This window comes from Lagenorhynchus albirostris, chromosome X (genome assembly GCF_949774975.1).
Source record: "Lagenorhynchus albirostris chromosome X, mLagAlb1.1, whole genome shotgun sequence".
NCBI lineage: Eukaryota > Metazoa > Chordata > Mammalia > Artiodactyla > Delphinidae > Lagenorhynchus > Lagenorhynchus albirostris.
In genome coordinates this window covers 113742798-113763496 of record NC_083116.1, presented here as the reverse complement: position 1 = coordinate 113763496, position 20699 = coordinate 113742798, and the positions used below count along the sequence as shown (strand labels likewise).

Genomic DNA, 20699 nt, shown 5'->3' with positions numbered 1-20699 from the left:
TATTTATTTATTTGGCTGCGCCAGGTCTTAGTTGTGGCATGTGGGATCTTCGTTGTGGCGTGTGGGATCTTCGTTGCGGTATGCAGGATCTTTAGTTGCGGCATTTGGGATCTTTTAGTTGCAGCATGAGGAATCTTTAGTTGCGGCATGCAAACTCTTAGTTGCTGCATGCGAAGTCTTAGATGCGGCATGTGGGATCTAGTTCCCTGACCAGGGGTCGAACCCAGGCCCCCTGCATTGGGAGTGCAGAGTCTTAGCCACTGGATCGCCAGGAAAGTCCTGGTCATGGACTCTCTTGACTCCTAATTTCCTTATCTGTAAAATAAGTGGCTTCCCTACACCAGTGAGTCGTCATCCTGGCTGCACATTGGAATCACCTGGAGGGGCTTTGCAACCTCCCAGTGCTCAGGCCTCACTCTGCAACAATGACATCAGCATTGTTTAAAGCTCCTCCCGCCACCCCCCAACCAGAGACCCCAGTGTACAGACAAGGTTGAGAACCAGTGAACTGGGACCTTTGCTCTTCTGTCATTTCATGTCTTTATCACGCCCCAATCTCAAGTTGAGGTTTCTTTTCTCTTAATGTTTTTACTAAGTTGGGAAGAAATAGCTGTGAAGTACCCCCGCCTCCATCTGCTGTTTGTTCTTATTTACATACAATGGAACCCAGCCCACTGATTTCCAGCTCTTATTCCCTTATAACTGTTATTGAACTGAAAACATAGCTGAAAACTTATTAAACAGAAAAGAACTATTTTGAGCTTTGTGCTGACAATTCATTATAGAGCCAAGGAAACATCTAAATTTCTTTCTTTCTAGAATTAATGCTAAAAATGGATTTACACCTCCATAATTTCAAATGAAAATTTTCATTCTGGTGCCAAACCTAGTATTATATGCTTTCTTGAGTGTCCTATTAGGAAAAATGAAGCATCTGTATAGGAGAATGGAATTTCGATTGGTTTTCACCCATAGACAAGCAGGACCTCCCCAGACTGCTCCATGCGGGCTGCTGAAGTTAAGTGTTAGCATCTCTCTCCCCCAGTCCTCTCTGCTGACCCACAGATGCTGGAAGAAAAGCCAGGGCAAACACATCATCACTGTACGTGTGGTCTCACTCTTGGAACACTTTGAAACAGGGCTTTCAGAAGACCGTGTTTCTGTAGCAGCCCCCTTGAGACCTAACCATTTTAGACTTGAAATAGCATACGACTTTTCTGAGCTGTCAGAGAGGAGAGAGGAGAGTACGAAGATGACAGAGAACAGCCACGCATTTGGTTTAACCACTGGCATTAATTTGGAGAGAACTGGGGTCTTGACATAAGTGATTCATATTGAGAAGTGTCTAGGGTGCTGGCTCTCCCTGCCTGTTTCTCTGTTAACAGTATCTCTTTCAACTGTTCACTCACTTTCTTCTGCAATGTCTTTCTGAAGTACCCAGCACATGCCTTTGCTTTTTTCTCTCAAGCCCTTATTAACCTATTGAAATTAGTTGCAACCTTGATATGGGTGCACTAATACAGTAGCTACAGGTAAGTTATTAGTCATAACCTATGGCGAATTCCTTTCCTCATGTAATCCTTTTACAAGTGGGCCATCACATTGTTCTCAAGGAAAGAAATGGTTAGTTTTCTTCTAGTAATGGGGGGAAAAGGCATTTTCCTGGGCAAAGAAATGCTGCCAGAGCATGGAGTCAAGCTTAAAGGAGCCTCTTTGACACTGTGTTTAGCATTGGACTATTTATTGTGGCCCAGAAAAGCTTGTCTGAAGCTTCTTGGTTTTGACCTGCTTCTTTGGGTATTTCCTTATAGATGGAGGAATTGATTGAGGGTGTTCGATGGGCCTTTATTGACATGCTGGAGAAAGAAAATGAGTGGATGGATGCAGGGACGAAAAGGAAAGCCAAAGAAAAGGTAAGGATTCCTTTTGCTGAAAAAAATATGACTTCTGGTTTTAATGGATTTTCATGCTCCCCATTGACTGTGTAGTGGATTTTTATATTGACTGAGCTGTTGACTCCAAATGACCCCAGAGTTAGCTGCCTGTTTTGGGATGAATACAGAGATTTTATTACCAGGAGGTAAGAGAAAATAAGATCTGACTTTTTCAAACTGCGTTTTCAAACACCTTGTAATTCAGCCTTTCCTTCTCTCCTAATTGCCGTCTGTAAGAGCCACATGGCTTGCTGCCCAGCGAATTTTGCCATTAAACCATCAGTGGCTATGGCAGAATGCAGAGCAGTGGGGAGCCAGGGGGAGCAGCTGGCAGAAGAGCCCTCAAGGCACAAAGAAGAAAAACCGATATTAGCTGTGTGTCCTGCTCCGTGCACGATGTGTGCTAATGTCCTCAGGCAAATCCTCTACTGTAACCAAGCAGACCTACTTCCTAACTCATCATTTTGTGCAAATGATCCAAATAGCATGTTTATAAACTGTAGACCAATAGTAGACCATTGCGTAGGAATACAAAAACATTTCCTAATAGAAGCGGACACTTGCTAGGCCTTGTAAACCTTTCTGGCAACAACATAAGGGGATAAGTGAGAAAAGTATTAGCAGCCTTGCTGTTTAGAAGTAAAGAATGGGACCCATCTTGAGTTCTAGGTATTCTCATGGAGCTGGAGCTTGCATGGGTGGGAAACGCCTGCTACATTCTTTTTTTTTTTCTTTTAACATCTTTATTGGCGTATAATTGCTTTACAGTGGTGTGTTAGTTTCAGCTGTATAACAAAGTGAATCAGCTATACATAAACATATATCCCCATATCTCCTCCCTCTTGCGTCTCCCTCCCACCCTCCCTATCCCACCCCTCTAGGTGGTCACAAAGCACCGAGCTGATCTCCTTGTGCTATGCGGCTGCTTCCCACTAGCTCTCTGTTTTACATTTGGTAGTGTATATATGTCCATGCCACTCTCTCACTTCGTCCCAGCTTACCCTTCCCCCTCCTCGTGTCAAGTCCATTCTCTACGTCTGCGTCTTTATTCCTGTCCTGCCCCTAGGTTCTTCAGAACCTTTTTTTTTTTTTAGATTCCATATATATGTGTTAGTATATGGTATTTGTTTTTCTCTTTCTGACTTACTTCACTCTGTATGACAGTCTCTAGATCCATCCACCTGACTACAAATAACTCAATTTTGTTTCTTTTTATGGCTGAGTAATATTCCATTGTATATATGTGCCACATCTTCTTTCTCCATTTGTCTGTCGATGGACACTTAGGTTGCTTGCATGTCCTGGCTATTGTAAATAGAGCTGCAATGAACATTGTGGTACATGAGTCTTTTTGAATTATTGTTTTCTCAGGGTATATGCCCAGTAGTGGGATTGCTGGGTCGTATGGTAGTTCTATTTTTAGTTTCTTAAGGAACCTCCATTCTGTTCTCCATAGCGGCTGTATCAATTTATATTCCCACCAACGGTGCAAGAGAGGGTTCCCTTTTCTCCACACCCTCTCCAGCATTTATTGTTTGTAGATTTTTTGATGTTGGCCATTCTGACTGGTGTGAGGTGATACCTCATTGTAGTTTTGATTTGCATTTCTCTAACGATTAGTGATGTTGAGCATCCTTTCATATGTTTGTTGGCAATCTGTATATCTTCTTTGGAGAAATGTCTGTTTAGTTCTTCTGCCCATTTTTGGATTGGGTTGTTTGTTTTTTTTGATATTGAGCTGCATGAGCTGCCTGTATATTTTGGAGATTAATCCTTTGTCAGTTGCTTCATTTGCAAATATTTTCTCCCATTCTGAGGGTTGTCTTTTGGTCTTGTTTATCGTTTCCTTTGCTTTGCAAAAGCTTTGAAGTTTCATTAGGTCCCATTTGTTGATTTTTGTTTTTATTTCCATTACTCTAGGAGGTGGATCAAAAAAGATCTTTGTGATTTATGTCAAAGAGTGTTCTTCCTATGTTTTTCTCTAAGAGTTTGATAGTGTCTGGCCTTACATTTAGGTCTTTAACGCATTTTGAGTTTATTTTTGTGTATGGCATTAGGGAGTGTTCTAATTTCATTCTTTTACATGTAGCTGTCCAGTTTTCCCAGAACCGCTTATTGAAGAGGCTGTGTTTTCTGCATTGTATATTCTTGCCTCCTTTATCAAAGATAAGGTGACCATATGTGTGTGGCGTTATTTCGGGGCTTTCTATCCTGTTCCATTGATCTGTATTTCTGTTATTGTGCCAGTACCTTACTGTCTTGATTACTGTAGCTTTGTAGCATAGTCTGAAGTCAGGGAGCCTGATTCTTCCAGCTCCCTTTTTCTTTCTCGAGATTGCTTTGGCCATTCAGGGTCTTTTGTGTTTCAATACAAATCGTGAAATTTTTTGTTCTAGTTCTGTGAAAAATGCCGTTGGTACTTTGATAGAGATTGCATTGAATCTGCAGATTGCTTTGGGTAGTATAATCATTTTCACAATGTTGATTCTTCCAATCCAAGAACATGGTATATCTCTCCATCTGTTTGTATCCTCTTTAATTTCTTTCATCAGTGTCTTATAGTTTTCTGCATACAGGTCTTTTGTCTCCCTAGGAAGGTTTATTCCTAGGCATTTTATTCTTTTTGTTGCAATGGTAAATGGGAGTGTTTCTTTAATTTCTCTTTCAGATTTTTCATCATTAGTGTATAGGAATGCAGGAGATTTATGTGCATTAATTTTATATCCTGCTACTTTACCAAATTCATTGATTAGCCCTAGTAGTTTTCTGGTAGCATCTTTAGGATTCTTTATGTATAGTATCATGTCATCTGCAAACAGTGACAGTTTTACTTCTTCTTTTCCGATTTGGATTCCTTTTATTTCTTTTCCTTCTCTGATTGCTGTGGCCTTCTACATTCTTAATGGATGCTGCTGTTCAGGTGGGAGACTGAACTTAGGAGCATTTCTTCTTTAGAGAGGCATTTTTGAAACTTACTGATGATAGCAATCACCTGGGGTGCCTGGACTGTGTCTAGCTTTCTGGGCTCTTCCCTAGCAAGGTCTGATTTAGTGGATTGAGGGTGCAGTCTGAACATCTGTGATTTTAACAAGTCTCCTTGGTGGTGCTTATCCTTAGGCAGGCTTCGAGTCCTCTGCTTAGAGTCATACTGAGTCATGCTGAGCACAACATTTTTTGCATTATGGTCAAGGAACAAAGAGGGAGAGGGTTTTCAGAGCAGGGAAAATACTCTGTATGATACCATAATGGTGGATACATATCATTATACATTTGTCCAAACCTATAGAATGTGCAGCACCGAGAGTGAACCATAATGTAAACTATGGACTCTGGGTGATAATGGTGTGTTAATGCAGGTTCATAGATTGTAACAAATGTCCCACTCTGGTGGGAGATGTTGATAATGGGGGAGGTTGTGCATGCGTGGGGGCCGGGATTATATAGGAACTCTGTACTTTCTGCTCAATTTTGCTGTGACCCTAAAACTGCTCTAAAAAAGTCTATTAAAGAAGAAAAGAGGTCAACATTCTGGGAATGCTTAGCCTTGTTTAATGGAGAATGTGCAGAGGTTTAGCACAGATATTTTGTAGAGCTTTAATACTCCCGAGGTGGATAAATATGGCCATAGATATTTTTGTCAATAGACACGGAAAGACTGTTCAGTGTTTCATAGTGAGGAAAGAACTTGGGTGGCAGTGTTGGGGGTGGGGGCGTGGTGTTGGAGGAAGACAGGGTAAGTTTGATTTTTTTCCCCTTTGAGAACCTGTCAGAGCTGTCTTAAGTCATGTAAGGCACAAGCTGTTGAAGGTAGGAGCATGCGGGCTGTGATGATAGATGGTAGATGAAACTTGGTGCACCAACATACAGTTGTTGTTGTTTGAACACTTCATTTATTTGCTGGGCTAGCTTATGATATCTGGAACAGAGCAAGTCTTGCACTGGGCAGTTGAGAGCCCAGCAAACTGGGGACTCTTGATCCTAGCCTGACCCCTTGTGGACTGAGGGCCACCGGCGTGGAGGGTGGGGTGGAGTGGTGAGTAGTGTGCATGTTATGAATGGATGGATACCAGGGGAATGCTCTGAGGACCCTAGTCAGTTTTTTGAAAAGTATGGCTGGTGATTGCCTTAGGGGGATCTTCTGGGTTGCATAAGGGAGTGGTTGCTTTTCAGTTGGGCCTTCTAGGCAAGTAGCCATGGGTCCTTCCTGAAGGAGGATTATTCCCAGTCCTTCTAATATTAGACACATTCTTCTTTGCTCCCTGAGTTACTCTCGAGTCTTATATTTTTTTTCAAGGAGAGCCCTCACTTTTTCTTCTAAAAATACTCTTTGAATGCTCCACTGTCTTTGAGCTGAGTTCAACCTGCCAGGAACTCAAACTAGTTCCTCGACAGGTGCAAATATCAAAGGTAGTTGTCCTGCTGGAAGTCACCAGGTTCCCTGAGTATATCTTGAATTTCAGACTTCAGAGCAGTTCCTTTGTTTTTTTTAAATTTAATATTCTTTAACATCTTTATTGGAGTATAATTGCTTTACATTGTTGTGTTAGTTTCTGCTGTATAGCAAAGTGAATGAGCTATATGTATACAGATATCCCCATATCCCCTCCCTCTTGCGTCTCCCTCCCACCCTCCCTATCCCACCCCTCTAGGTGATCACAGAGCACCGAGCTGATCTCCCTGTGCTGTGCGGCTGCTTCCCACTAGCTATCTGTTTGACGTTTGGTAGTGCATATATGTCCATGCCACTCTCTCACTTCGTCCCAGCTTACCCTTCCCCCTCCCCATGTCCTCAAGTCCATTCTCTATGTCTCCATCTTTATTCCTGTCCTGCCTCTACGTTCTTCAGAATCATTTTTTTTTAAGAGTCCATATATATGTGTTAGCATACGGTATTTGTTTTTCTCTTTCTGACTTACTTCACTCTGTATGACAGACTCTAGGTCCATCCACCTCACTACAAATAACTCAATTTCGTTGCTTTTTATGGCTGAGTAATATTCCATTGTATATGCCACATCTTCTTTATCCATTCATCTGTTGATGGACACTTAGGTTGCTTCCATGTCCTGGCTATTGTAAATAGAACTGCCATGAATATTGTGGTACATGACTCTTTTTGAATTATGGTTTTCTCAGAGTATATGCCCAGTAGTGGGATTGCTGGGTCGTATGGTAGTTCTATTTTTAGTTTTCTAAGGAACCTCCGTACTGTTCTCCATAGTGGCTGTATCAATTTACATTCCCACCAACAGTGTAGGAGGGTTCCCTTTTCTCCACACCCTCTCCAGCATTTGTTGTTTGTAGATTTTTTGGTGATGGCCATTCTGACTGGTGTGAGGTGATACATCATTGTAGCTTTTTTTTCTTTTTTAAAATTAATTAATTTATTTTTGGCTGTGTTGGGTCTTTGTTGCTGTGCGTGGGCTTTCTCTGGTAACGACGAGCGGGGGCTACTCTTCATTGCGGTGCACGGGCCTCTCATTGCGGTGGCTTCTCTCGTTCCAGAGCACGGGCTCTAGGCACGTGGGCTTCAGTAGTTGTGGCACGTGGGCTCTAGGGCTCAGGTTCAATAGTTGTGGCGCACGGGCGTAGTTGTTCCGCGGCATGTGGGATCTTCCTGGACCGGGACTCAAACCCGTGTCCCCTGCATTGGGAGGCGGATTCTTAACCACTGCGCCACCAGGGAAGTCCCCCATTGTAGGTTTGATTTGCATTTCTCTGATGATTAGTGATGTTGAGCATCCTTTCATGTGTTTGTTGGCAATCTGTATATCCTCTTTGGAGAAATGTCTGTTTAGGTCTTCTGCCCAGTTTTGGATTAGATTGTTTGTTTTTTTGATATTGAGCTGCATGAGCAACTCGTATATTTTGGAGATTAATCCTTTGTCAGTGGCTTCGTTTAGAGCAGTTCCTTTAATGAAAGGTGAGAAAGAGGGAATGTTGTCTATGAATTTCCGGCAGTTCTCCAAAGCAAGTCGGGCTCTGGACCCCAGAAGATGTGGGTTTTCTTTTTCCAAATTAAATGAACATGGAGATCTGGAAATGACCTCTGGGTGGAGCTCATAGCACTCACAAAGACGGCTAGAGAGCTGAAGGCTCTTATGCAGCTTTCTGCTATGGGGTTGTTTTCGAAAAATTATTTTTTTCTTGCCCTTTTTCTAGGCTGTCCTTGATTTGATTGCCTTTTAATAGTCAACATGAAAGGAGAGGCTCTACCTAATAATTTCTTGAATCTTAGATGGAAATCTCTGACTATCTTAGGGCTTTGTCTTTCTGATACTGAGTAGCCCCTGCATTAAGACAGGATTTGCCTGCATTTGAAGTGGAGGTGAATAATTCGCCTGCTCTTCTGGTATGACTTGGCACTGTTCTTAGGGCATGTGTTGTATCCAGTATATCACCCAGGCGGAAGATTTCTCATCAGTAATAGTGCCCACAGTGGGCCAGCGCTGAGTCACTTGGCAACCCATTGGGAAAGCTGGAAGAATGTTGCAATTTGTGAGAGGAAGAAGCTTTCCTTTCTCTCACAGTCAGACTCTGGTCTGCAGCTAACTACAGTGCCTCCTGAAGGGTATTGACCTCAGCATCCCCTAGTGACCTGCCTCCTGAACAGGGAGGGTCCAGATGCCTGCAGTGGGCTGAGGCCTAACACCCTGGCTTTTGTGGTGGTTACTCCAGTCTCAGAATGGAAGCGTGGGCATGTGGCCTTGTCATTCTCTTTGCTAAGGGTGATTACTGTAAAAGATCAACAAGGATGCCTCTGCTTCCGTGAATGAAGGGTAGATGTGTTATCTCTATCTCCCTGCCTTTCCCCTCTCATTTCTCAGGAGGTCATGAGTAGTTTTGTGTTGTGAAACCAACAGTGTAGGTTTCGAACTGGAAATTTAGTCTGGTCAAATAAGCACCAATTTTTGTTTAGGATTCTATGTTCCCTGCAAGCATATGCTCTTATTATAAACAAGCAGCAAAGGACAGGAGGCCTGTTAATTTTTCCTGGCTGTTGTAGCTGTTGAATGAGTGTAAGGTGATACAAACTATTTTGGGGGGTATCTTCTAGAAGGTTTGCCTTTTCCAGAACAGAGTAGGAGGGTCTCAAGGTCACTACACTACGTAATGATTGTGAGGCCTGGCAGGAAGGGATGCAGCACTGCCTTTGGCTGCCCTGGTGGTGGGCACCAGGCTTGTGCTGATGAGCTCTGTGTCAAATCAGGAGGAACTCGGCTGGTGCCCAGCTGGATTCGATTCTGTAGCCAAAAGCTGGATTCTTTCTAAAATATTTGTTTGTGCTCTTTGCCCCTGTGACCTTTGTTTGCCAGGCCACCCCTAGAGAAAAAGACCCTGATGGAACTCCTAGGAAGGCAGCATCCTCAGGATGCTGTGAGTGGCCTTAACCTTAGCCATAGCAGGTACAGAGGGTTCCCAAGAAGGCTGTCTCATGGTCCCATCCACCTGAGTATGTGACTCCAGGCACATGCTTTGGGTGAGGTGGGAAGAGTTTTCCTACAGAGGGCCAAGCAGAAATTTAGCTCACCTCTTCGGCTTTGTCTCTGTTGGGCAGGGAAAATAACCTTTCCTTCCATCCTTCTAAGTTCTTAACTTGGGTCCATGTAACAAAAGATAGATTAACAAGAGAAAAGCAAACAAGTTCACTAACAGGTATATCTCATACACATGTGAGAGAAACTCAGAGAAATGAGTAACTCAGAGAAGTGGCTTAGAACTCCGGCTTATATGTCATCTAAACCAAATGGCAATAAATTTGTAGAGAAAGAAGAAGAAAAAGGGAAAGTAGTTTTAGACTTCCAAAAGTGGCAGATGGTGGGAATGTAAATATATGGGAAACTGGTGGTAGATACAGGCCTGTTAGTTGTTATGTAGATTCCTCTGCTGCCGTCTCCAGACCTATAAGGTCTAAAGTTGTCTCAGTGATTCACTTTTGTCCTCCCTCATAGAGAGGGGAGGAGGGACAGCTTTGAAAATTTATGTCCTTTTAGGCAAATTGGGAGAGAGCAGGAGCTTTCCTTGTATCCACTGCTTCTCAGTTGTCTTCAGCTCAAAATAATTTTTATGTCAAAGAGGCATATTTTGGGGTGTAATTCTGGTTTCCTTTATCTTTAAGCTCTGCCCAGCCCTAGGTGTTGGATTTGCCCCAGGTATCCAGCATGGACCAACCATGTTGGTGTCCTGCCCACATCTGAGCCCAGTGGTTCTCGGGCTGTGCTTCTAGACCACCAGCAGCAGCCGCCTCCCTGGGGACTCATTAGAGATGCAGATTTTCAGGACCACCCTGACCCGGTGCGCTTGAGGGGGCACTGACTGCCCTTGCCATCACCATTTCACTACACACCTGTCTGACTTCAGCTGCCAGCACCCGCATTTTCCCCAACAGCTTTCTCTTCCCGCTGGCGCGTGCTAGGCCACTCGCCCAGAGGGCCCAAAGGTCCGGGAAGTGAGCACAACCCAGTGATTGATGGGAGTTGCCCTAGCCCCCTCCTCCCTCGAGTGTGTTCTGTCCAGGCTCCCGGAGTTTCCCCAGTGGGGTAAGCGCTAGTTGCTCACACTGACAGCTGGCTCCATAAGATCCCCTTTGATGACTACCTGTCTTTCTCTGCTCACCTCCCCAGTCCCCTACCAGTGTTTGGTGTCTCTTTCACGTCCCAGATGAAGTGCTTGCACTCCAGTCCTTGTCTCGGATCTGTACCTGGGGGCTCCCCAACTAGGACACAGCCTCTGGGGTGTGACTTTTCCCGTCCTTCCTCTCCTTAAGGTGACAACGCATTTCACTGCATCTGGATGCTAGCAGCGCTTCAGCAAATTCAATTCCACAGACTTTTCCAGAAGCAACAGCGTGCCAGGTACTGGACTAGGAGCTGCGTGTTCAGGGGTGATCAGTTGCAGTCCCGTTTCTGTAGGGGTTTCCACACTGCTAGGAGAGCACAGCAGTGACACGGGTTCTGAGAAGATGAGGAGAAGTCTTAATGTGATGGAGACACGGACTGGTCCTGGGGTTCTAGAGGAGCCCAAGCACCCTGTGTGAGGGCACCTGGCTTGCGGGGCCCACTCTGCCACCTCGCTCTTCCTTGTCACAGCCCTTGTCCCTGCAGCCTGTGAGCATGGCTTCTGCTGGCTCTTCCTTACTTATTAATCCCAACAACTTTGCATCCAGCTGTCACTTTCCCTTGGTACCTTCACTTCTGCTTCGTCTCATGTATTCCTTTTAAATTGCTTTGTAGAAGAAAAGAAAGGGAAGGGCTTGTGTCAAACTGTGTCCTGCCCTTGCCTGTGACAGATTCAAGGCTGTTTGTGTAGGTGCTTAAGAATGCAGTCACCCCAGTTCCTGCATCCACGCCAGCGCTCACCTAGGAACACACAGGGACTGACAAAATAACATGTGAACCATCTTTCAGGCTCCCCCCCCACTCCCTCTGCATCTCTTGCTTACACTTCCCGCCATCTTGAGCTTGCCGGCACTCTCTGGCTCTGTGTCTCTCCGTCTCTCTCACATGCACAGACAGGCCAAGGTAGTGGCCTTCACACTTGTATCTCCTCTCCCTCACTGACCCCAACAGGAAGTACAGTTACAGAAGCTTACAGACTCTGGAGAAAGACTGCCTAGACTCAGAGCCAATGTCTACCACTTATTAGCTGTATGATCCTTTGGAAATTACTTAACCTTTCTGACCCTCAGTTTTCACATCTGTAAAATGATGAGATTAGTACCTACCTCAGAGATTTGTTATGAGGAGTTATATACTTCAAGTATTTAGAAGAGCGCCTGGAGCGTGAGAAAGGCTCTCCAAGTGTGTTCAACTGTTTCTTCCAAACTCTTGTCCTGTGCAGGAGGGGAGACTTTGTCCGCACTGACTGGTGAGAGATGCTAAGTGAGGTTCTGTGTGTCTGGGTCATTGTGTTTTCCTCTGGGCTAGGAAGGTAGATGACGTAAGACCACAGTCTCTGAGGTCCCCCTTAGCCTTTAGGTGCTTTGATGCTTTTTGTCAGAACACGGTCCTCCTTATATATCATCCCCGCCCCACCCCTGCAGGGCAGCCCCTCCTGAGAGGGTGATGGGAGGGGGGGGTACCTTGCTTTTCTCTGTGGAGTTTGGATTTTCTTGTTTTAAACAAATTCAGTGTTGTCTTTGTGATATACCTTTTAAATACCAAAGCAAATATTTGGTGTAAGTAGCAGTTTGCTGCACATAGTTATCAGAGGCATATTATACCTGATACCTTGTTGGAGTGAGGTTACTTTAATCAAGTTTCGGTGTTCTAGATAGAGCCTCAAGGAAATGTTGTTTTGGGCAGTGTTGTAGGTCATTGGTTCTCATACTCGAGGTGCATTGGCACCATCTGGAGGGCTTGTGAAAACATAGATTGCCAGGCCTCACCCCCCAGAGTTTCTGAGTCCATAGCTCTGAGTTGGGGCCTGGGAATTTACATATCTGACAAGTTCTTGGCGATGCTCTTGGTCTGAGGCCAACACTTTGAGAGCTCCGGGTTATTAGAGGTGAAAGCTCCCTTACACCAAGGTTGTATTGCTTGAACTAGCTGATGTTTATTAAGTGACTACTTCCCTCACCCCTTACAGGAATTCCTTACAGGAATCCCTGTTCACCATCTCTCACGGGGGAGTGCCCTGAGTGAGTACTGGGACACTCCGAACCCAACCAGGCCACCCACCAGTGTTGCTCCAGCTGATAAAAAGCCCTTCTTGTTACAGATCCAAAGGCTCCTTCTTGGTCACTTCCACCCGTTGACTCCATGTCTGTCCCCAGGAACTATGCAGAATATATCTTCCACATAAAAGTCCTTCCAGTATTTGAAGATGTTTAAATGTTTTTCTATTTCAGACAAAACGTCTCTAATGTTCCTCATTAAATTAACACGCATTATATGCCAGGCTAGATGTTCTAAATGCTTTACAAATATTAACTACATCAATGCCATGATATCTGTGTGAGGTTGGTCAAATCGTTTCATTTTACAGATGAGAAAACTGTAGCACAGAGAGGGCAAGTAGGCTTGCTCAAGGTCACACAGTCAGTAGGTGGAAGAGCTGGGACTTAATCCCTAGCAGTGTGGTTTCAGAGTCTGTGCTTTTATCCACAGTGCCAGTGGGTCTCTAAGTGTGATCCTCAGACCAGCAGCATCGGCATCACCTAGGAACTAGCTAAAAGTGCAGCTTCTTGGCCCCATCCCAGATCTATAGAATTAGGAACTCTGGGAGGAGACCCAAGAATCTGCATTTTAATAAGCCCTCTGAGTGATTCTCATGCCGCCAAAGTGTGGGAATCACTGCTTTCCTGCTGTGGTTCTGATGCCTCATCCTGCTGGCTGCTCTCCAGGTTTTCAACATCTTTTTTTAAAGCTCAAGTTCAAAGCTGAACACAGTATTCTAGATATAGTTCAACTCACACAGCACAATGGGAATATTATTACTGCCTTTGTTTTGCATACAAATTATTTTAGAAATCCGAAGTTTATATTATGGCTATCTTTTCTCCTCAGCCATGTCACTGTTGGCTCATAACGAATTTACAGTCAGTTAATTTCTAGGTCTTTTTTTTAATCCCACAGGAACTGTCAGTAAGCCCTGTTGCTCCAGTCGTAAACTTGGCGTTTCGTTTAAACCCTCATCCCAGAACTTCACATTAATTCTTATTAAAAATCCATTTAGCTTTGGTCATGGCTCTGATTTTAAAAAAGTATATGTTTCTGGGTCTCCTGTGTGTTTATTAGTTTTGCTACAAAAATCTATGCTCATTAAAGAAAATCTCCAAGGTAGAGTATAAAAGTAGAAAGAAAAAAAATCAATACTAGTCCCATCACCCAAACATAACCACTGGTAACATTTTGATGTATTACTTTGTTTTTTTCCCTATACGTAGGCTTGAATAATCCTGTATATATAAATTTGATTCCTTCTTTTTTCTCTTTTATGTTTTAAACATTTCTCCTCTTACTACATAATCTTTTTTTTAAAATAAATTTATTTATTTGTTTACTTTTGGCTGCATTAGATCTTTGTTGCTGTGCGCGGGCTTTCTCTAGTTGTGGTGAGCGGGGGCTACTCTTCATTGTGGTGTGCAGGCTTCTCATTGTGGTGGCTTCTCGTTGTGGAGCACCAGCTCTAGGCATGCGGGCTCAGTAATTGTGGCACTCGGGCTCAGTAGTTGTGGCTTGCGGGCTCTAGAGCTCAGGCTCAGTAGTTGTGGCTCACAGGCTTAGTTGCTCCGCGGCATGTGGGATCTTCCCGGACCAGGGCTCAAACCCGTGTCCCCTGCATTGGCAGGCAGATTCTTAACCACTGTGCCACAAGGGAAGTCCCTATTACATAGTCTTTATAAAAGAATTTTCACTGTTATTGCGTAGTCTTCCAGTGGTTATACAGGAGATTACTTAATCATTTCTCCATAGTTGGGTATTTAGGTTGTGCTATTATTGATATTACTATGATAAACATCTTGTGCATACTGCTTTCCTCCAAAATTTAGGACTAATTCCATAGAATGGCATCTCAAAAGACCTTTAAAAATCTCAAGTCTGTCATTCAGTATCTCCACCTTTATATCATTCATAATTTGATAAGTCCACTTTTTTTTTTGTCCATCCTGCACAGCTTGCAGGATCTTAGTTCCCCAACCACGGAATGGACCTGGGGCCATGGCAGTGAAAGCATCGAGTCCTAATCACTGGACTTCCAGGGAAGTCCCAGATAAATCCACTTTTTGGTTTAATTATTTTTCTGGGTTATTAATGAGCACGCTCACACAGTAGAACTGGAATCTCCCTATTGGCTCATCCTTTGGAGATTCCTTCCAGAGTTATCTATTGAGGACATTCATGGAGAACCTGCCCTGTGACAGGTCTTTTGTTAGATGCCTAGCAATTCACTAACCAGTGGATTTTTAGTCCAGTTATTCTACTTTGAACAACTTCATGGAACTGTCATCCGATTTATCCATTTTGCCTGCAAGGAGATCATGAGACATTTAGCAGTGCCTTGATATGATACAGTTACACTATATTTAGAGTATTCCTTGATTTTCTAATTTATTGTTCTATTTAAAAAGTGGGAACTTGAGGGAATTGAACATTCATTGGGTTCCCATTCTTTCTAAGGTCCTGTGTTATCCTCAGTGGAGATTACATTATTCCATGGGTTATAGCCAGCTATTCAGACTCCCAAACCAGAAATCTCAATTTTACTTCCCAGCCAACTGGAAGCACTCGAATCCTGTTGAGTCTTTCTTCCAAAAAGCTTTCAAATCTTTACCATTTCTGTTTCATAGTTCTTTCCTCCCCTAGCTTCTCCTCCTTTTTTCCATTTTATATTGAGGTAGAATTCACATAACATAAAATGAAGCATTTTAAAATGTACAATTCAGTGGCACTGACTACTTTTACAGTGTTGTGCGAACACCCCCTTTGTCTAGTTCCAGAGCATTGTCATCATCCTACAAGGAAACTTCATACCCAGTCAGCAGTCACTCCTCATTTGTCTTCCCCCAGCTTCAGGCAACCACCAATCTGCCTTCTGTCCAAGAATTCGCCCATTCTGGCTATTTCATATAAATGCAATCATAGACTGTGTGACCTTTTGTGTCTGGCTTCTTTCACTTGGCATGACGTCTTCTAGATTCATCCATGTTGTAACATACATCCTCTTATCCTTTTTAGTCCATTTCCCCACTTGTAGTCTTGGAAAGAGAAAAACAAACCATTTTAGAATTTCTGATAGTGAGGTCTTTCCTGTCTTCTCTGAACTTTTGAAATGGCATCATAGTGTTTATTTATAACTAAAAAACTGTTCGCCCAAAATACAGATTACTGCATTGAACTGACCCCTGTAAGGGAAGAGCTGTGGTCTCTGGTTCACTCTTGTGTGCTCAGAATCCAACATGGCTTCCCTTCTTTGGCCACTGGGCAGACCTTAGTAAGAATCACGGCTCTACCAAGCACATAGGCAAGATGCACATTTTGGGGGGCCTCAGTTTCCTTACCCATGAAATGAGTACAAATATACTACTGTTTTCACAGAGTGGGAGGATTTAAACAAGTAATGTATGTCCAGTGACTAGCAAAGAGCAAATGCTCAGTATTAGTAAGATGACATGTTCATTTTCCCCAAGTTTCCTCTTATTTATCCTCACCAAATGACGTAATGCTGCATGAAAGTCTCCTAAAATTGGGAGAGAAAAGCTGATGCCAATTGCATTAGTTTCTTTGGGGTGGAGGTACAAAATGGACTTTTGTTAACGTTCACTCTGTTCAGTTTTTTTTAACGTCTTTGTTGGAGTATAATTGCTTTACAATGGTGTGTTAGTTTCTGCTTTATAACAAAGTGAATCAGCTATACATATACATATATCCCCATATCTCTTCCCTTTTGTGTCTCCCTCCCTCCCACCCTCCCTACCCCACCCCTCTAGGTGGTCACACAGCACTGAGCTGATCTCCCTGTGCTATGCGGCTGCTTCCCACTAGCTATCTATTTTACATTTGGTAGTGTATATATGTCCATGCCACTCTCTCACTTTGTCCCAGCTTACCCTTCCCCCTCCCCGTGTCCTCAAGTCCATTCTCTAGTAGGTCTGTGTCTTTATTCCCATCCTGTCCCTAGGTTCTTCATGACCATTTTTTATTTTTAGATTCCATATATATGTGTTAGCATACGGCATTTGTTTTTCTCTCTCTGTCTTACTTCACTCTGTATGAGAGACTCTACGCCCATGCACCTCACTACAAATAACTCAATTTCATTTCTTTTTATGGCTGAGTAATATTCCATTGTATATATGTGCCACATCTTCTTTATCCATTCATCCGATGATGGACACTTAGGTTGTTTCCATCTCCGGGCTATTGTAAATAGAGCTGCCGTGAACATTGTGGTACATGACTCTTTTTGAATTATGGTTTTCTCAGGGTATATGCCCAGTAGTGGGATTGCTGGGTCATATGATAGTTCTATTTTCAGTTTTTTAAGGAACCTCCATACTGTTCTCCATAGCGGCTGTATCAATGTACATTCCCACCAACAGTGCAAGAGGGTTCCCTTTTCTCCACACCCTCTCCAGCATTTATTGTTTGTAGATTTTTTGATGATGGCCACTCTGTTCAATATTTTAAAACATGTTGTTATGGAAAATTTTAAATGTACACAAAAGTGTACGTAACAAACCCACAGGTTCTTATTACCCAGCCTCACCAGTGAGCAATCTTTGCTGTTTTGATTTCATCTTTTCCCCACCCCACCTGTTTTTATGCTTGAGAATTCTCAAGCTCATGTCAGATATCATTTTTTTAATAAATTTATTTTATTTTGTTTATTTTGGGCTGCATTGGGTTTTCGTTGCTGCACGTGGGCTTTCTATAGTTGCAGCGAGCGGGGGCTACTGTTCGTTGCGGTGCGCAGGCTTCTTCTTGTGGTGGCTTCTCTTTTGTGGAGCACGGGCTCTAGGTGTGCAGGCTCAGTAGTTGTGGCTCGCGGGCTCAGTAGTTGTGGCGCACGGGCTTCGTTGCTCCGCGGCATGTAGGATCTTCCCAGACCAGGGCTCGAACCCGTGTCCCCCGCATTGGCAGGTGGATTCTTAACCACTGCACCACCAGGGAAGTCCCGTCAGATATCATTTTACTATAAACATTTCATTATGTACCTTCAACAGTTAAGGATTAAAAAAAAAAAAACAACTAACCACAGTACCCGTAACTTACCCATCAATATTAACAGCAATACCTGTATTCTGTCTGCTTTCTGTAATTATCTCAGAAATGTTTGTTTATTTTTTTTAAACAGTTGGTTCAAGTTGGTATCCAAACAAGGTGTACATATTGCAGTTAATGGGTCTGTCTTCTAAGGCTTTAAAAGTTTTAAGAGTGCCCCTCCCCTTTTATCCATGAAATTTATTTGTTGAAGAAATTCTGCCATTTGTCTGGTAGAGTTTTCAGCACTGCTGAGTTGGCTGATGATATACTATTGTTGTCTTTTAACATGTTCTTCTGTCCCTCACATTTTCCGTATATTGGTAGTTCAGCCTAGAGGTTTGATTAGATTCAGGTTCAATTTTCTTTTGGCATAAAGACGTCATGGGCAGTGCTGTGTGCTTCCTGTGCAGCCCTCCAAGAGGCACATGGTGCTGTGTTGTCCCACTTCCACTGAAAATGTTGATTAGTGGGTTCAGGTATTCTCAGATTGATCCTTCCTTTTTAACTTACCCATCAACCTTTCACCATAGGCCGTGGTCCTCTTTCTTGACTGTGCCTTCATATCACCCCCAGGGAGCTTAAAACATCCAAATGCTCAGGCCACACCCCAGACCAATGACATCAGACTTTCTGGGGGTGAGACCCAGGCATCAGTATTTAAAGTTCCCCAGGAGATAGAAATATGCAGCCAGGGTTGAAAACTACTGTTTTAATCGTTTAAGCGGTCATTGATAATATATTGCATAGATACATGTGTTCATTAGGGATTGCAACGGGTGATTTTCTAGTTCTATCATTCTTTCTGCATATATTAGCTGGAATATTTCTATAAAAAAGGATCTTCTCTCATAAACCACTTGATTACGCTGACATACAGCTTATACTGATATAAACTGCTGAAAGGCAGCATAAATGTCTTTTTATTGATTGATTTTCACAATGAGTTGGTGCCCTAGTGCTTCCAAAGGTACCAAAGCAGTTTGGCTTTTAAATATCATGATAAACTCAGGGAATTTTATGTATTTGATTTGTTTAGATTCATTACAATCATCATTATTTTTTAGCTCAAATTGTCCCATATTGGCCAACCTGAGGCTCTTCCGTTAGGGAATTTTGACATGACTGTAGTTGTTTCTGACAGTATCTTTGCTCCCTGGCACAACAAGTTATCCTCTTTAATGTTTGACTTCAATTTAATCACAGACTCTTTTGAACAGTTTATAAATCATTGCCTTAATTAGTTCTTCTCCCAATGAGCAATATATTGATTTTTGTTGTTGTTGTTGTTGTGGGAGGGGGAGAGGAGAGAGACTCATTACCAACTTGAAATACAGAGTTTTAGTAATAAGCAAATTTGCAGAAGTTTGAGTGAGAGGTTTATGTGAATTGTCATTTGTAAGGGGCACTAGCTCATGTCAGTGGACATACATGTAATATATTCTATGGTTTTTGAAAATTTTTGCAGTGTTGTATTCTCAAGAATATAAAGAAGTATATAACTAGTGTATGACCATGCCATACATTAAAAAAATTAATGCTAGTATCAAGAAGTAGGACTAATTTGAACAATGTGGAACAATGGAACTATGTTAACAGATGAAACTTGCAATAGTAAATATTCAAAAAATTTAACAACATCAACAAGCAGTAATAGTTTAAATGTGGTACTGTGTAAGTGTTGAATGTTTAAGTGCATATTAAGTATTATTTTGGCTTGTGGGATTTGTTGGTTGTAGGACTTTGAAAGAAATTGGGAAATGCTATGTTAGCCTCAGAGTGAAATTCCAGAGGCCCAGGGGAGAGAGCTGCTTTTGAAACATTATGGAGACTATTTATTACTTTTATTCATGGGATTGGGGGGAGAGGTTTAATGCCTGTCTTTATTCTTTTTTGGTCCAAATCCAAATTGAGTATGTTAGGAATTCACTTACAAATACATGTTTAGTTTGGTTTGATAAGAAGGATCAGTTTTGATATGTTGATTTTTAATTTCATGGGAAAAGAGTCCATTAGGGATGTTTGAGTTCTCTGTGTATATTTTGTGATGCTTCTTCTCTTTGGCCCAAGATGAAACTAATAGCCACGACGTGTCTGCTTATCTGCTCTCTCTGAGGTTGTGTCTGCTGCTGTCAGCGGCTCCCTTCTTATCTGGCTGCTGGGCCTGCTCAGTCAGTTATATGGGAATGTCAGTTCCATTAATAACCCAAGGGCCGGACAGGCAGATAGTGGAAAATGGGTGAAGAGAGAGAAATTGTATTTAACCTGGTGTTCTGAGTTGTCATTTCCTAGACCCTAGCATAGCTGGGTAAAGACAGGCTTGAGGGCGTGATAGCAAATCCAGTTCTGACAGAATCTCACTTATGAGCTGGAGAAACAACCTGATACCAAGAGAAGAAAGAGTGAAAGAAGCTGGGAAAGAGGTAAAGGTAATTGGAAAAGTTGGAGGAAGCAGTGCTAGGAAGAAATGGCACGACCGAAGTATTCTGATAGAGGTGCTGACAGCTTTGCAAAATAAATTTCATTTTGATTTTTTAAAACATTTTAATTTACTAATTTATTATTTAAATTTTTTTTTTTTTTTTGGCTGTGCCACACAGTTTGCAGGATCTTAGTTCCCCGACCAGGGATTGAAACTCAGCCCTCTGCAGTGAAAGCACGGAGTCCTAACCACTGGACCGCCAGGGAATTCCCTAATTTTGATTTTAAATAGTATCATTCTTGGCATTTCAAATGAACAAAATTCCTTAAAAAAAAAAAAAAACGGATTTTATGGAAGGATTGATTCCTCATAGAGGATTTTGGGGTTTTGTGTTGTTTTGGTTCTGGATCTGTCAATTGCCAGAGGGAAGAGAGCAGGTTTTAATTTTCTTCGTGCAGGGAGAATGACTCAACTACTGCAGTGGTCTGTATTTGTGTTATCTATTGCTGTGTAACAAACCACCCCAAAACCTGCTGCCTTAAAGCAGCAAGTATTTTATTATTTCTCATGATTCTCTGGGTTGGTTGGGGCTCAGATGGGTGACTCTTCTGCTGGTCTCGTCTGGAGTGTCTCAGGCAT

At 42.7% G+C, this 20699-nt stretch overlaps 1 protein-coding gene across 1 annotated transcript in view; it reads left to right on the top strand.

The window, feature by feature from the left end:
- Positions 1-20699, top strand: part of PHEX (phosphate regulating endopeptidase X-linked) — a 196724-nt gene that overhangs the window by 88158 nt on the left and 87867 nt on the right. The window contains exon 12 of the mRNA XM_060137789.1: positions 1812-1913. Within this exon, the coding sequence (XP_059993772.1) occupies positions 1812-1913 (102 nt within the window). The remainder of the gene's footprint in view (positions 1-1811; positions 1914-20699) is intronic.